Here is an 18,191-nt window from a genome sequence, read left to right on the forward strand (position 1 = left end):
AATGACATAACTTATCCTATGTTAGTAATAAAATATATAATAAAATAAAAATGTAACTTTTAACATATTACCTGTCCCACCCAGTGTTTTAGAATGGGACAGTCTACTTTACAAGCAATTGTCTTCAGGACAGTGTCTAAAAGAGATCTCTTCCAGTCAACCCAATAGAGCGTGGCATAGGAAGTGTTGAGTGGGTTAAAATGTGCAATTAATATTTTTTATGAAAATGTCAAAAATAATTAAAACTAAACATTAAATTTGTCTCAATTTATAACATGGTAGACGCAGAGTTGAATGACCACCCACCACCAGACACTGATGTGATTGACTTGAATAATGTCTTAAAGATAATTCGATTATTCAAAAATAGAATAGAGAAATAGCAAATTTAAGAATAATTTGCTATTAGAATATATTTTTTGTCGTATTAACACACCATACTGTGATGTCGATTAAGAAATAGAAATAGAAATAATACAAGTACTATTGAATAGTCATATATTTTTTTTCTACCACTTAATTGGAACGCAGACTTTTCACAAGAGCTGGAAGTTTCCAGCGTGTTGTTCCTGTTGTTCAGAATTACATTTTTAAGAATACAAACTGCCAAATATCAAGAGTTTTATTTTTGTTATGGATGATAATGGAATGGTGCTCCCGCCTGCGCTAACGGTTTACGCTGGCGGGGCACCAGTGGAGAATGATAAGATGAACATGAAGTCAGGTCAGTTAGCCCATCATGACAAATTCACCAAGAATTTTTCACGAAGGTTTCCAGGGGGAACCGCGTGGAGGTCAACCTGATATGGTACATTGCTACTCGTAGTAATGGGGTCATGAGTCCACATTACTAACAATCCCATCCCCCCAATATCAAGGGTAAACATAAATAAAAAATGAAATGAAGAATTTACATGTATTGTGTTGTTAAAAAAACATTAATTTTACATTATTACTTGTAGTAGTGATTTATCGCTAATTACTTTTCTTCCATATAAATATTTATTATATGGTTTATTTTGATATAACCATTTTAATATTTATTTGCTGGAACGATTTGTTTGATTTGTTACGCGATTGTTTTAATGAAGTTGAAATAACCAATTATAATTATAATAACAGTTTCGTCCAAATATGCTATAACCATGTCGAATATATATTTTTTTAAATTTAAAGGTATTCAGCTCATTGGTGGCCTTGGTGACCTAGCGGTACTCATCTTACTAACGCGCCACAGCATGATGGTCGTGAGTTCAATTATTCGAACGATAAATGGTTTATTCATTATAAAAAAAACAATTACAATTAACAATGAAATTATCGGGCTACTCAAACAAATACTTCAATAGACTACTGCTATTGAGTAAAAACAACATATGCATGATGACTAGGGCCCTCACAGGACATTGCAAATTAAACAAGCATATGGCTATACTAGGCCTATGCACGACAAAAATCTGCAGATTCTGCCAAACTGAAGAGGAAACGCCACTACACATCCTATATTGTTGTAGCCCACTCATGCATAAACAAAATATCTCCTTTGGAAAGTTTACACTCTTTCCCGAGGAGATAAAAACCATCGCTCCTAAGAATATCCTTCAATTCTTGTCCCTGACGGCTCTAGGTAGCGAACTTTGAAAAAGGGCGAGCACAATAGATCTATGTAGGTCGCAGTGCTACAGGTGCTACAAACATCTGACAATAGCCCAAACAACCCAATAAAAAAATAGCAGTGAAGGATTCAGGCGTTCCTTTATAAATGGATACTGCTCACGCCATCCTTTGTTACCTTATCATTATTTTTTAATTTTGGTTTTCATAAATACATAATTTTCCTAATAAACTTGTTTAATAGAAAGGAGCAGATCAATCTAGACCCGGCTGTATACTTCACTGGTTTATTAATTAGGTTTTCATAGATACATAACTTTAAAACACTTGGTTTACAGAAAGGACCAGATCAATGTAGATAGATGTAGATATACCTCTTAGAGAATATTGAATCTGTGACTGTATAGAAATGATGTAGTGCTAAAACGCTAACCGCTAAATTCTGCCAGTGGTCTAGCCAAATTGTCAATAAACATAGTTTGTCTAGTTAAATCTAAATTATCTTTTCTATCGGAACAGACAAGCACACAACTTCCGTTGACGTCACCGCGTCTGCGGTTTTTAGGATAGGAAGTTGTCCATGCTCTGTTAGTTTAAAGAAAAAGCGCAATATTCATCAATAAATTAACTTCCTTGAGTACTTTTTAAGATCTGAATTACCTAATCATTAATCGAAATAATAGAAGGAAGAGAACTTACACTATATCGTGGATAAAATATCCACATCTCTTTTGGACTGTAACCAAAGTGAATAAATTCAAATTCAAATACAAAAATCATTTATTCATGTAGGATATTTTAGTCGCTTATGAACGTCGATTTTTGTAGACTATATTTTTTTCCCTACCGCCCAGTTCAGTATATAGATCCAATTGAGAAGAATTGGCAAGAAATTAAATTGTATTACTTATTTTCTTTTTAAATGCTATTTTATTTACAATGTATATTTATATAGATGTCTATGTCTAATATTAAATGAAATTTGTGAATCATAAATAACTATCCTTGCACGCTCGTCATTCAAGTAATCATTTAGAGAGTAATAGGTTTTGCTCAGTAAATATGATTTAACAGTTAGTTTGAATTTATTACCCTTAAATCCAATATATCTTTTGGTAGCTTATTGTAATTTTTTGTACCTATTCCAATAAAAGACCTATTGCATTTTACTAAACGATACTTGGGGACAGCAAGTTTGTCTTTAAATCTAGTATTAATATTAGGTAACAATAATAATAAATTATATTATTAATTAATTTTCATACTAGCTACTAGCCCCAGCTTCGGACGGGTGTACATGTATCATATATAAACCTTCCTCTTGAGTCATTCCATCTATTTAAAAAAAACCGCTTCAAAATCCGTTGCGTAGTTTTAAAGATTTAAGCATACATAGGGACGGACAGATAGCGACAGCTACTTTGTTTTATACTATTAATACTATGTAATAATGATCATATTTTTTTTATGGATGATAAAGGAATGGTGCACCCGCCTGCGCCAACGGTTTACGCTGGCGGGGCACCAGTGGAGGATGATAAGATGAACATGAAGTCAGGTCAGTTAGCCCATCGTGACAAATTCACCAGGAATTTATCATGAAGGTTTCCAGAGGGACCGCATGGAGGTCATAAGTCCACATTACTAACAATCCCCCTTAAATTCCTGGTGAATTTATCACGATGGGCTAACTGACCTGACTTCATGTTCATCTTATCATCCTCCACTGGTGTCCCGCCAGCGTAAAACGTTAGAGCAGGGGGGTGCATCATTCCATTATCATACATATAAAAAAAAATCCCCCATAATAATCATATTGTATGTACGTTGTTGTATTCAAAATCATATTAAACAATGACACTCATGACACACACAAATAAAGTATAATAATAATGATTACATAACAATGCACATTACTTAGTAGCGAAGGCAGTGGAAAGTGAATTTCACAAGAATCGAACCCGTGCGATAGCCACATTTAAATGTTATGCACCATTCATTGCAGAGTTGCGTGCGTGATAGTGACCTACAAACACACTGCCATTATTTCTAGTGCGCACCAGCATAATCGGACATGTGACAATTAACTGCTACAGTTAGTAGGTATTTATGTTAAACTATAATTTAACAAATTATATGACACCAGCTACCCGCTCCGGCTACATACATTAGGGTTCATTCTTCTCGACTCGAGAATTCCCGGGAAATCAAGCTCGAGAAAAGTCGAGAACTCGAGAAATCATGTACCTATATAGAAATTAAATTGCCGTTTGCTTTGTTGCGTGGCGGCGCAATAATTTAAGATATTAAGGTTTTCTTTCATGTAATTTTTTTTTATTTTATGGACACTATTTTTGATTAGAATTTTTTTCTAAATAACTAGTCAAAGATGGTGCTGTCATTATAAATATAAGTCTGAATAATATTAGGTCCTAACATATGAAGTTGGCGTTTTGTAAGGGAGTAACCTGAAGTTTTTTTTTTCAAAATATAATAATGTAAAGTATGTACCATTGCTATTTACGTACTTTTGCCATCTCATAGGAATTTCATTAATCCCTTTACTAAAAAAACCTTTTGGACGGAAATCAATAAAATCTTTGAAGACAGTTTGAACTGCCCCATCGGAGTTGAATTTTTCCCAATCAGTCATCCAAATTTCGAAATAAATGGTAATCTGTTGGAGCAAGGTCCGGGGAGCCGTACCGTACGGTAGACATTACAATTGAAGCTCTTCTAATTTGGTAACTGTCTGTTGTGCAGTGTGTGATCTAGCGTTGTCCTGAAGCAGCAGTGGCCTACGGCAATTGACCAGCCTCGGTTGTTGAGCACCTAACTTTTCCTATGGTTTCTCAATTGCTGACAATACACATCTGCCGTAATCGTCTGGGCAGATTTAAGAAAGCTGAAGTGAACAACAACGGAACTAGTCTACCAAACGCTCGCTAAAAAATTTTAATTTACATTTTGCCTCTTTTCCCTTATATTTCCTTATCATCTATTCCTATTTCTATTCTATTTGCTATTCTTACTTTACACTTGTTCTATTGTAACCGACTGTATCGTCACTATACATCGTAATCTGTTGATATGTTAGATATTAAGTTGTTAACCATTACACTTATCACAAGAATATATGTAATAATAATAATAATCTCAGGACAATTCACACAGCGCCATCTAGACCCAAGTTAAGCTAGCTAAAGCTTGTGTTATGGGTACCAGATAACTGATACAAATACATAGATATATCTTTTTGTTGATCCTTAAAATTATATCAAATTATACTCTGAACTATTTACATTATTTTTATTATACACACACCGCACAGACAATCACTAATAATATTGCTCCTTTTTATTTTATATTTATTTTAATTATTATTTTCACGTACCCTCAAATGGGTTGAAGCTGAAAATCAGTGTTTTGTTCCCTGAACAATGTTCCACGCTGAGCTTCGACCTTTTTGTATTGCTACAGATCACACATAAAACACAATTTTATAAATCTTATTGTTATGAAACCTCTTTTTAGTTTAATTTTTATATTTAAAAAGTAATGTATTAAAAAATTATTATTGCAAAAAAGTGACATTATATTTTTCTTTCGGAATTTCCTAAAATATTTTATTTCTATATATAAATCCATTCGTCCTATGTACCTGCTGTCCCAGAACCTATTATCATATATTATATATCACAACATCATCGAATTATCCAATCCATCACATTATGGCGACCGTGAGCGAAATGGACCAGGTACAACTACTAAGGAAAGTGGTACGTCGTCGTTTTACTATGTGCGCTAAAAAAATAGAAGAATATCTAGACAAAAAAGATAAAGTTGGTATGTCTTCGGAGATAATAAATATTACTAAGATTTTCGACGAGCTAACGTTACTACAAAATAGATTGATGGATCTATGGTTGAATATGGAACAGCGAGACGAGAATTTTTTTGATAAGGATCTAGAATCTTCAGAAGCTTACAATAGTCAATTCTATTTATTGAAGCACAAGGTCAGTGAATATTGTAGTCATACCGTATCCCGCTCTTCGGCATCTGACACTGTAGTAAAAGCGGATAGTGAGGGTGGAGAGACTTCTCAAAGACATCGTCGCCACTTTCGCCTTCCCAAACTCCAGCTGGCAGGATTTAACGGAGAGATAAAAAGCTGGATACCCTTCTGGACTCAGTTTAAGAAGATTGACGCTGATAGTGACATAGACGACGAAGATAAATTTCAATATCTCTTGCAAAGTATTGAGACAGGTTGTAGTGCCAGAGATCTAGTGGAAAGTTTTCCTCCGTCGGCCGAAAACTACCCTAAGGTGATACAGCAGCTCAAACAAAGGTATGCAAAAGACGAACTTATAATTGAACATTATGTTAGAGAGTTATTAAAATTAACTATTGTTCAAAGGAAAGATAACTGTAAGATGTCCACTCGTACTCTATATGATAAGTTAATGACACAAATTCTAGCTTTAGAGTCTCTTGGTGTTACGCAAGACAAATATGCCGCCTTTTTATTTCCAATGGTGGAGTCAGCGCTGCCAGAAGACATATTGCGAGCATGGAATAGGTATCAAATAAACGTCACTACTGATGATAAAGGTAAAAGTCAGTTGACACAATTGTTACATTTTGTTCGTAATGAAGTAGAATCTGAAGAAAAAATTAATTTATCACGAGGAGGCTTTGCAAACGTGGATCCAAATCCAGTAATTCCTTCTGCCAGTTTTTTAACTACATCTATAAGGAATAAAGAAAAAACTATTGTACATACTAATAATGAAATAAGAGAATGTGTGTGGTGTGCAAAATCAACGCATAATAGTTCGGAATGCAAGACACCGATCAAATGGAATTTAGAGGAGCGAAAAGATTTTCTAAAAAAGAAGAATTCCTGTCTGATATGTCTTATAACTGGACATCATGCGAAGAAATGTAGGAAATATCCTAAATGCGTCATCTGTGAGAAGAGACATTACCCAATTATGTGCGTAGAATTACAAAAGTCAACAAAAAAGAGTGAAGATGAAAAGTCAATGCTCAAACAGTCGACAAAACAGAGTACTGTTCTATTGCAAACCGTCAAGTTACATTTATTTCACGAAGATCAAGTTGTTACAGTAAGAGCTCTACTAGATTCAGGTGCTCAACGCTCTTTTATTAGATCTGATGTAATTGACAAACTAAAGATTGTACCTACAGGCAATGAACACCTAAGGCACAATTTATTCGGAGGGGTAGTGACTAAATTAGAGAACCACAGATTATTTACGCTAAACTGTAAAAGTCTTGATAACAAATATAAACTACAAATAGAGGCACTCGAGCAAAAGAAAATATGCGATAATTTGCCAAAGGTGAAACCAGGTATACTTTTGTCACAACTACAAGCAAAAGGTATAAATATTACTGATTGTGTTGATGAAGTGACTGAGATTTCTTTACTAATTGGTTCTGATGTTTTAGGTTCGCTGTACACTGGGCGATCAGAACATGTGAGTGATAATTTAGTGGCAATCGAGACGAAATTTGGTTGGGTAATTCAGGGACCTACTTCCGGTATGTATTCTATTTTTACTTCAGTACACGCTTGTTCATTTGATATTGATGACTTGTGGAAACTAGAATCCATAGGTATTAAAGATGAGGCGCAAGTAAAAAGTATTAGGAAACGCGAGGAAGAAGTCGAGAATTTCTTTCGAGAAACTATAGTCAGAAATGATGAGGATAGGTACGAAATTAAATTACCATGGAATGATACAGCTGATTTATTATCTCCTAATTATAATTTAGCTTTAAAACGTCTTCATTCAACTACCAATAAACTCAATAAACTAGGCTTATTGACAGCTTATGATGAAGTGTTTGGAGAATGGTTAGATAGTAATATAATTGAAGAAGTTGTAGATGATAATCCGCAAATTGGCCATTATTTACCTCATCAGGTCGTTGTTAAAGACTCTAGCCTTACCACGAGAATTCGTCCGGTATTCGATGCGTCTGCAATTACTAAAGAAGGTGTTTGTCTTAATGCTTGTCTCAAAAAAGGAAGTAATCTTATAGAATTAATACCCAAATTACTTATTCAATTTAGGAAGGGCGCTATAGGTATTACTGCCGATATAAAGAAGGCTTTCCTACAAATATCTATTCATCCAGATGACCGTAAATTTCTCAAATTTTTGTGGTGGAATAATCCCAGTAGCGCAGATAGAAAACTAAAAGTTTTTAGGCATCGTCGCGTAGTATTTGGTGTTACGACAAGCCCTTACCTCCTGTCAGCTACAATACTGTACCATCTTGAGAAATACGAATGTGAAACGGCCAGTTTATTGAAGAATAGTTTTTATGTTGATAACTGCATTGTTAGTGTGAATAATGAAGTCGAAATGGAGAAATTTATCAACGAAGCTTTAAATATTATGAATGAAGGTAAGTTTGAGTTACGTTGCTGGGTGACTGGTCCTACTCTAGATATAAATCAAACAGACACTTCTGTGTTAGGAGTAACTTGGAATTCACAAACAGACGAATTGTATTGTAAAGTTCCATTTTTAAAACAAATTGATACAAAACTTACTAAACGAGTACTATTATCGATGGCTCAGAGCATTTTTGATCCAATCGGGTTTCTTTGTCCTACTACACTGATACCAAAATTGTTAATACAAAAGTGTTGGGAAAGGACAATGGACTGGGATAAGGAACTTACTCTCGAATTAGAAAAGTCTGCAAAAGAATGGCTCCAACAAGTATCATCAATTGAGAAATGTCGCATTCCACGAAGATTGAGCAAGTGTAACCTGTCTGATTGTAACAATACCATTCATACCTTCAGTGACGCAAGTCAATATGCTTATTCTGGTTGTGTCTTCTTGAGGTCAGAATAGGCTGGTATAGTAACAGTGCAACTTGTGCTTGCTAAAGCGAGGGTTACACCAGTAAAGCCCATCACTATGCCAAGACTGGAACTTATTGCAGCCTTATTAGCTACTCGATTATGTACAGAAGCAAAATATGCATTGCAATTAAACTGTAAAGAGTACTATTGGACTGATTCCAGCATTGTGTTAGCATGGATTAGACGGGGAATTGGTCTTAATGTTTTTGTGCACAATAGAGTTAAAGAGATTACAGATAGGAGTCACGTAGATGATTGGCATCATGTGCCTGGTGAACTCAATCCAGCTGATCTTCCATCAAGGGGTTGTAATGCTGAAAATCTTTTTAAAAGTCGTTGGTGGGAAGGTCCAGATTGGCTTAAGAAATCCCAAGAACTTTGGCCTTATTGTGAAGTACCTCCTGATGAAAGTGAAGTTAATAAAGAAATAAAGAAAACATGTTTAACTATCCAGGAAGTTTATAGATTTACTGACAGATTTCTTTATTTTGGAAAATACTCAAAAATTGTTAGAACTGTAGCATGGTGTTTAAGATTTAATAAATACGATTGTAATAGACAGAATAAGAAGGATATTACTGCAGAAGAGTATGAAAAAGCAGAAAATCGGTTATTATGTTTAATACAAAGAGAGACATATGGAGATATCGATGAAGTGAAAACAAGACTTAAGTTGGATATATTTAAAGACAGTAAGAATATTATTCGTGTAAAAACAAGATTAACACTAAGTGGTGATACAGAAAACTTCGTAACTCCGATGTTATTGCCTGGAACAAATTCAATAGTGAAGCGACTTGTTCATCAGAGCCATGTTCTTGGTCTTCATACTGGAACTCAAACTCTAATTAATATATTAAGGGAAGAATATTGGATAGTTGGTATTAGAAAATTAGCAAAAACTGTCGTACGTGAATGCATTATATGTAAACGGCATAACGTTAAAGCTTGTACTGTACCTTTAGCCCCGTTACCTGCTGACCGCGTAACATGTGGAGTACCCTTTGAAGTAACAGGAGTTGATCTAGCAGGACCGCTATATCTTAAATCAGGTGATAAGTGCTGGATAGTAGTATTTACTTGTGCTACTTACCGAGCCTTACATCTGGAATTATGTTCTTCACTTAGTACAGAAGAGTTCCTTTTATCCTTAAGGCGCTTCATTGCTAGAAGAGGTAGGCCCAGAATCATATATAGTGACAATGGCACTAATTTTCGAGGGACGAACAATATCTTATCGACCGTTAATTGGGATGACGTTTCTTCCAAAATATCAATCCAAAAAATATCATGGCACTTTATTCCACCTCAAGCGCCATGGTGGGGTGGATGGTGGGAGCGTATGGTTCGTACTATAAAAGAAATTTTGAGGAGAGTTTTAGGCAAAGCTGCTCTGTTAGAAAAGGAATTGTTTACTGTACTTTGCGAAACAGAAGCTGTCATTAATTCACGTCCTCTGACTTATATAGTAGATAGTACTGAAAATTTTAAAGCTCTCACTCCAGCTATGTTTCTTAAGGTAGGCAATACTTCTACGTTTGATTTAAACCAAGTTAAATCACCTAACCTTACTACTCGTTATAGTTATATCGAAAAAATTAATACAGATCTACAACAAAGATTTCGGTCAGAATATTTATCTTTACTAGTACAAAAGAACACTAAAAACGAGAACAATCTTCAACCTGGGGATATCGTGCTTATAGGTTCAGATGATTTGAAGCGCGTTAACTGGCCTTTAGGTCTCATTTTAGAGATATGTTTAGGTGTTGATAATGTCGGTAGGGTAGCACGTGTTAAAACAGCAAAGGGTGAACGTGTTCGTGCACTGCAACGTTTATTTCCTTTAGAGTTATCGAGGTTAGAGAGTATTCAGTTTCCACAGTCATCAGGGTCAAATGATAAAGTCGCAGATCCCACTCTTGAGCCCGACAATCTTTTAACAAAGACAACACGTTCTGGTCGTCCTGTGAAACTGCCTCGACGTCTAAACCTGTGATTTATTTTTATTTTATTGTTGTTCTTTAGCATTGCGCACACGCAAGGTGGGGTGTATGTTATGAAACCTCTTTTTAGTTTAATTTTTATATTTAAAAAGTAATGTATTAAAAAATTATTATTGCAAAAAAGTGACATTATATTTTTCTTTCGGAATTTCCTAAAATATTTTATTTCTATATATAAATCCATTCGTCCTATGTACCTGCTGTCCCAGAACCTATTATCATATATTATATATCACAACATCATCGAATTATCCAATCCATCACATTTATGTTGTATTATGTATTTTTATATTCTTATGAACATGTTATGTGTGTGACTAGTAACAAACAAATAAACGATATATCTATCTATCTATCTATATATATTTTTTCGTAAACACATATACATAATATATTTAGAAAATACCCAGATCGATACGCACAATCATACTCATGAATACAAATGTTTGTGCCGTGAGAGGAATCGAACGCGCGACCAGGGAATGTAAGGCAGAGTGCTAAACCGCTAGACCATCGAGTCCAATAGGTACTTGATATGAATTTAATAAATTGATAAATCGTTGAATGACGTGCACGTACCTGTCAAGAACCCTGATCATTAGCATCTTGATTTTATCATCATGTGTTGGCTTATCATAAGTAGTTGTCTCTACATGATTCTATAATATAATACTATCTGTTGAATAACACTATTAAATAGTGATATGTAAAAAAACTCGTGTCAGTTTGTATGTTATCGAACTCCTCAGAAACGGTGTTAGATATCCCACGATTTATAAATTGACTACCTGCATCCGCTACTTCGTACGCCTGGAATTTAACTTTATTTGTGTAAAATAAAAGATTTTTTCTAAAATAAAAGTAGCCGAAGTTATTCGGTGACGGCCTCGATGGTCTAGCGGTTTAGCACATCGACTTCCAAAAGTCACGGGTTCGATTCCTTGAACTGTACAAACATTTGTATTCATGAGTATGATTGTTTGTATCGGTCTGGATGTTTTCTTTCTATTATATCTGTATATTATGTACGTATTTAAAAAAATCTAAATATTTATATCAGTTGTCTAATACCCATAACACAAGCTCTGCTTACCGTGTGATTAGATGGCGTGTTAATTGTTCAGGGTTATTTATAATTTATATCTTGTTATCAGTAACTGTATTAAGCTTTATAATACCAACATAGCTGTTATATGATTTTCCTTAAAATGCATAAGTCCATATTAAAAAGTAAACATATTTTGGCGCCAAAAAGTGACAAGTAATTTTTAAAAAATAAATTTATTCATAAATTTAAGAGAAGGATAGAGACAATAGAACAATATATTAACAATATACAATATATATGTTATATTGTCTTATTATTGAAATATATAATTATACTGTTAAGTAAATAAATGTTATAAATTTACCTGATTAAATAAATAAATCTTGAAGAAATTAAAAATAATAAAAACATTTTATTACTACAGTTATATATTTCATACTTCTAAAAGAAGATATTCTATTAAATAAAATTTTAGCTGTATATTTAGTAGGTCTGAGATTATTATTATTGTTTTAATTGTATGTTTTATTTTCCCAACTTTATTATTATTATTATTATTATTATACTCGCTTAGATTTTTATTGGTGGTTTTATTTTAATTTGGTCATATTTATTACTAAACCAGCTGCCTCTCCTCGCTGGTGACATGTTGCTGCTACCAATTGTCGTCATGAAGATGTTCTTGAAGGTCGGCCACTCGGATATCTTGCTTTCGAAGGTGGGTAAGGAGAGCTTGGGAAGAAGTACGTCATTACTGATATGGCGGTCGTATGATGGGGCACTTGAAGAGCTTGATCCGCTTGTAGGCAGTCGGTGGGCATCAATAACTTCTTGTAGCGCCGCTCTAGTTGTATAATAACTAGTCTCAACTGCGCTCCGGTCCTCTTCATCTGCAGCTGACTGGTCTCCATGTTTTATATAAATCAATCAATCCAAATAGAACAAATACTCTCGATCATTTATACCTGTATTTTTTTTATTTCTACCCCATCGTCCAGTTCGACTACTATTCGAATTGAGTTCTAATCTTAGTTTAAAACAACTGGCAAGAAATAACAAGAAATAATATTTATTGTTGTTATTTTTTTATCTCGACGTGCACGCTATATCATTATCTACAGCTTCTGATGCAATATGTGACATAGCATCACATCTACGAAGTCAGACAGTGCTATTTCAGAGTAGCTTCCACCCGCTCACTTAGACTGGAATGAACTGAAATGCCTAGATTTTCTCGAGATACTGCAATAGGGGGTTTTACAAGTGTATACTGATGTTTTTTTAAGGATCGACAACGCGCACGTGTCACATTTTATATCCGTTTACCAGATTGGCCATGTGCTTGTATTGTAGTAGTAAAGTATTGTGTTCCATCTAATATGGTTGAGTGCAATGATGGCTGGCTCATCCGTCATACTCGTGAACGGGTGCTGTTTGTGTGAACTGCTCTGTTCGTGTTACGAACACTAATTAGACTGTTTGCCTTTGATAAAATTGCTATAGCATATGCTGGGGGTCACTCTTTCAAATTTGAATTTAAAAATGAATCTGTATTATTGTAAATATGTACAAACATACTTGAAAAGAATACGAGCTGAGTTTCTTGTCTGTTCTTCTCATCTCGTATTGTAAACATGTACAATTGTATTTGAGAAGAATACGAGCCGAGTTTCTTGCCAGTTTTTCGTAGCTCTAAAACACTCCGAACTGATGGTAGATTGGACATATCATAAGAGTCTGTAATAGACCTACATGATTAAACATATTTTGATTTGCTTTGATTTGAAAAAGGAAAAATCTTATGAATGGACGTAGGAGCATAGTACCACAGATAACATAATAGTACCAAATAGGGAGGTATATATAAACCTTACATCTCTATACATTGACCTGCTTCCAATATTCGTCCTTATACAAATGTCCTCGTTTCCTTGTATGTGGGTTATATATTATTTATTTAATGAATATCTACTACAATAATAATTGATGTGAATAATTCCGCGTAGTACGTACCTATAACCTATATTTTGGATAGATAAATATAAGATCTAAATATTTTTTTACATTTATACAAATGTATAGATATATTTTTATAAATATAAAAAAATATTGATGTTTATCTATAAAAAAAAATAGCAGTTTATATCAATCTACTGCCCATAACACAATTTCTGCTTAGCTTGGATCTAGAACGCGCTGTGTGAGTTGTACTGAGTACTTATTATTTTATTATGATGTTATTTCCCTGGAATTGTGCGCGTTAGTTGATCATAAAACATACTATTATCATAGTTTGTTTATTCTAGTTTGCCTGTATGGAGCAGGGTTGTCAACATTAAAAATAATGGCCTTGTAGAAAAAAGGTCAAAAATCTATACTACTTTCATATAAAAAAATTACAATAATACAAGGCATGGCGTGAATATTTTAACAAAAGACCATATGGTATAGAACTACGTGAAGGCAACCCCATCTTTTCCCATGGTTTTTAAACATCAACCTTAATCCTAAATATGAAGTTATAGCACTTAGATTGCGTTCAAGAAATATTAAATTAAACAAATTCGTATATCTGATTAATAGAGTAAACTTCACAAATGTCATATTTGTGAATGGAATTGTTGATGGAATGCATCAAGAATGAGACTGAAAGACAAGTATTGGTTAAATAAACTGAATTTAAGCATGTATCAAAGTATATTATCAGGAAACTCAATCAAAATAATCTATCTAAATTCATAAATTTGCGGATATAAGTTTAAATCAGTAATATTTGTCTTTGGAATGGTATATGAGTATGTAATATGAATGTATATGTAATAAATTTAGAAGCTAAAACGGAGCTAACATACTGACTATTGTAATCATTAGCTCCTTAATAAATAATAATAATAATAATAATATGAAAGCTGATACTGAGAAAAAGAGAAAATATCTCGACCTGGCTCACGAGGTGACCGAAATGTGGGGGGTGGTGTCCACCAAAATCATTCCGATCGTTATATCGGTGAACGGTCTTATCCCAACCAGTCTGGAACAACATCTCAGACGGTTGGGATTCTGAGGCGGCTCACTCCCGGGAAAGATTTCCTAAAACATGTTGTGTTCATCCCCCCTCCAATCGATCCTCCCTCCAATTCAAACGGGGATCGAAATTTCAACGGCCTGAGTGGAGGTTCGAATCCCTAGCGGTGCCCTCAGATTAAATCATTTCCGTCAGGCGGGAGTTGGCCCTTAGTCGCTCCATAAGTCCTTCCGCGGGTTTGGAGTGCCATCTGCACTCGTCCCCTATCGTCTGGTGAAGTTGTAAGGCCAGCTGCGGCCAACAGCATTAGAATAGTCCGAAAAAAAATATTCTGCGACACCGGCGGCGTTGGCCCGCCCTATAGATGGTGTAGTGCCCGTCTCGCGTTTGGCAGCCCTGTTGTGGAGGGACAGTTGTTAGGTTATGGTCAAATTACGGTCACGCACCAACAAAAACCACGGTCGATATCAAGGGAACTTTTTGTATCATCTTTTTGTCTTATCTTCATTATAAACTGATGTTTATAATACGCTACAAAGAAAATCAATAGTGAGGAATAAGTTGGACTAAAATTTTAGTTGTTTATAGTACTGTAGCTGTTACCCGCAACTTCGTCAGAATGGAATTAAAATAAATGAAATTTCTAAAATAAAAGTAGCCTAAGTTACTCTTTATAATGTTAGCTATTGCAATTGAAAGTCCCATCAAAATTGGTACGGCCGTTTCAGAGATTAGTAAGAAAAAATAGTCAGTTAGATAAGTACCGTATATGTTTTCATTACCATTCAGTGAATAGTTATTAATTTGAAATTACAAACAGACACTTTTATTTTATTTAGAAAATCGGCTTTACTAATCCTGAGGCGCCATACATTTCGCTGGTAAGCATCGTCATTTGATAGTCCCAACTCATTCATGTCCCTATGGACAACAGCCAGGTGGTTGGTAACCTGCTTCGTCCTCTTTTTATTGTACTCATGGAAAGGCACTTTTCACAGAGTGGTTTTCAGGTTTACACAGAACATGTCCAGTAGTAAAATTTAAAAAAATCTAAATTCAAAATATATTTATTCAAAATCTACCGTCAGTTCGGAAGGATTTTTCGAGATGAGAAGAACTGAACTGAACTCTTTTTCCGTTCTCTCTTTTTTATACAATATTAATTGATGGTATTCTGAGACTTTTTTTATACTACGATGGTGGCAAACAAGCATATGACCCATCTGATGGTAAACAGTTCCCGTAGCCTATGGACGCCCGAAACACCAGGGGTATCACGTGCGCGTTGCCGACCCTTAAGAAACCTTAATGGGTCTTGAAAATAGGCTTTACTTATATTATATGATAGTATCACAGCAATATGAATAAAGATAAAACCGTGTGATTCACACCAAACCAAGTGCGTGGGAACTAGTATGGTGGTTGATACATCTGACCACGAGCTTATCAGTACGTTGATGACCTTTTATAGTTTTAATTTGGGTACGAAGACACCGTCATGGTCGTGTCTTTTGTTTATAACAAGAGAATTCCTAGTCTGATCAGTTTCCCGCTCAGTAACTACGTTGAGACCTGGTTAATTGTGACCAAGAATTATGTACCAATTGTTAGGGGTTTTCAATAATTCAGTTTTCTCATTGTTTTTAATAATTCTACACAGGTTTGACTTTGGTATGTTATTCTGCTTACAAAGTTCGTCACGCGACTTTCCATAATCATAATTTGATAGAAGTTGTAATTTTTTAGATGCTGATAACGTTTTATATTTACGTTTGGACATTTTGTATACTTTTATTCTATTGTTTTTAGGTCAAAATCTGAAGTCTCACAAACAAAGCATGTGCGAAAGACATTCAAATGTTTTATATATCTATGTATTTGTATCACTTATCTAGTACCCATAACACAAGCTTTAGCTTAACTTGGGACTAGATGGCGCTGTGTGAATTGTCCTGAGATTATTATTGTTATTGTAGCTGAAGGTTCAGGGAAGTTTGTTGCACAGTCGCGCTTAAATTGTTGGACAGATTCACATGAAACTTTGTACATAGATAGGTCATATATTAGACTGACCTATACGATACCTAATAATTATTACCTCTGTATCTTATTGTGATTATATTATTTATATATTAGTTGAGATAATTGTTTTTTTTTTCGGAGAGGAACAATGAAGAGTTTTTTATTAATTCATGAATTATTATCTGAATTAACCCAGGTGGATACTTTTTGTTTTTTCGGACTACTCTAATGCTGTTGGCCGCAGCTGGCCTTTACAGCTTCACCGAACGTTAGGGGGCGAGTGCAGATGGCACTCCAAACCCGCGGAAGGACTTATGGAGCGGCTGGAGGCCAACTCCTGCCTGACGGTACAGGTGGATACGCGGGACGCTAGTTACAAATACAAATATTAAAGTAGCTATTCTGTAGCCGACAAATTTCTTGAAAATAACAACTTCATAATTGTCTAACCTGTTCTTATACATTTATCTTATTGTAATATATTATAGGAGATAAGAGACATCTGCATGGCGTAATGGTGTATTTGCTCACATCTTATACAGATTAGGTAAATAAAATATTAGATACAACATCTGTTTGTGACGTGCGCCCTGAATGACAGATGATAACATCCATATCGGAAACGGAACCCTGAAACTATGCAAAAAATATAATAAAACAAATGGAAGCTGAATATGATAAACCAGTTTTTCCCAATCTGTTTTTTTAATTGCCCTACCCCTATGTGATATAGATACATTATATATTATATTTATAGGGTATATTTATATACATTTTATATATAAAATTCTCGTGTCACAGTTTTCGTTCCCATACTCTCCGAAACAGCTTGACCGATTCTCATGAAATTTTGTGAGCGTATTGAGTACGTCTGAGAATCGGCCAACATCTATTTTTCATCCCCCTAAATGTTAGGGGTAGTCCACCCCTAATTTTTTTTTTTACTTTAAGGCAAAACAACGTTTGCCGGGACAGCTAGTAATATATATTGTAAGAAATGAATGTGTAAAGAAGTAGTTTTTCTTTGCATTTTGGTTGTAATCTAGGAAAATGGCTACTATGGGAAAGTGAGGTATCAGGCTACAGCTTTTTTGTGAATTACATAAAAGAAATATTTCTTTCCCATCAGATGGAAAGAAAGCCTCGGTAGTCTAGCGATTTAACACACCGCCTTACTTCCGATGGTCGCGGGTTCTATTCCTCGCACGGCACGAACATTTTGTATTCATGAGTATGATTGTTTGTGTCGGTCTGGATGTATTCTTTGTATAATATAATATGTACGAGAACGTATTTACAAAAAAAGAAAATATATGTATTTGTATCAGTTATCTAGTACTCATAACAGAAGCTTTAGCTAGCATAACTTGGGTCTAGATGGCGCTGTGTGAATTGTCCTGAGTTTATTGTTACTTTCTCTTTAACTCAGCTTTTACTGATTTTTTACACTTTATAGCGTATACCACAATATTAATTATTATTATCAAAGGTTTCATGAATCAATTATACTCGAATAGTGCATTAATACTATTGTCTTCTCTAGTTGATATTCTCGAGGCT

The 18,191-nt window shown here is 34.6% G+C and overlaps 2 protein-coding genes across 2 annotated transcripts; both read left to right on the top strand.

Moving 5' to 3' along the window:
- The first annotated feature begins 5,345 nt into the window (after positions 1-5,345).
- On the top strand, positions 5,346-8,519 carry LOC131850179 (uncharacterized). Its single transcript, XM_059200355.1, has one exon. It carries the CDS (start codon positions 5,346-5,348, stop codon positions 8,517-8,519), a length of 3,174 nt encoding a protein of 1,057 aa, XP_059056338.1.
- Positions 8,520-8,585: 66 nt separating this feature from the next.
- On the top strand, positions 8,586-10,529 carry LOC131850190 (uncharacterized). Its single transcript, XM_059200366.1, has one exon. The coding sequence runs from the start codon at positions 8,586-8,588 to the stop codon at positions 10,527-10,529; it is 1,944 nt and encodes a 647-aa protein (XP_059056349.1).
- Positions 10,530-18,191: the final 7,662 nt, after the last annotated feature.

Source organism: Achroia grisella, unplaced genomic scaffold (assembly GCF_030625045.1).
Source record: "Achroia grisella isolate CSIRO2021 unplaced genomic scaffold, CSIRO_AGI_Agris_v1 utg11170, whole genome shotgun sequence".
Classification (NCBI taxonomy): Eukaryota; Metazoa; Arthropoda; class Insecta; order Lepidoptera; family Pyralidae; genus Achroia; species Achroia grisella.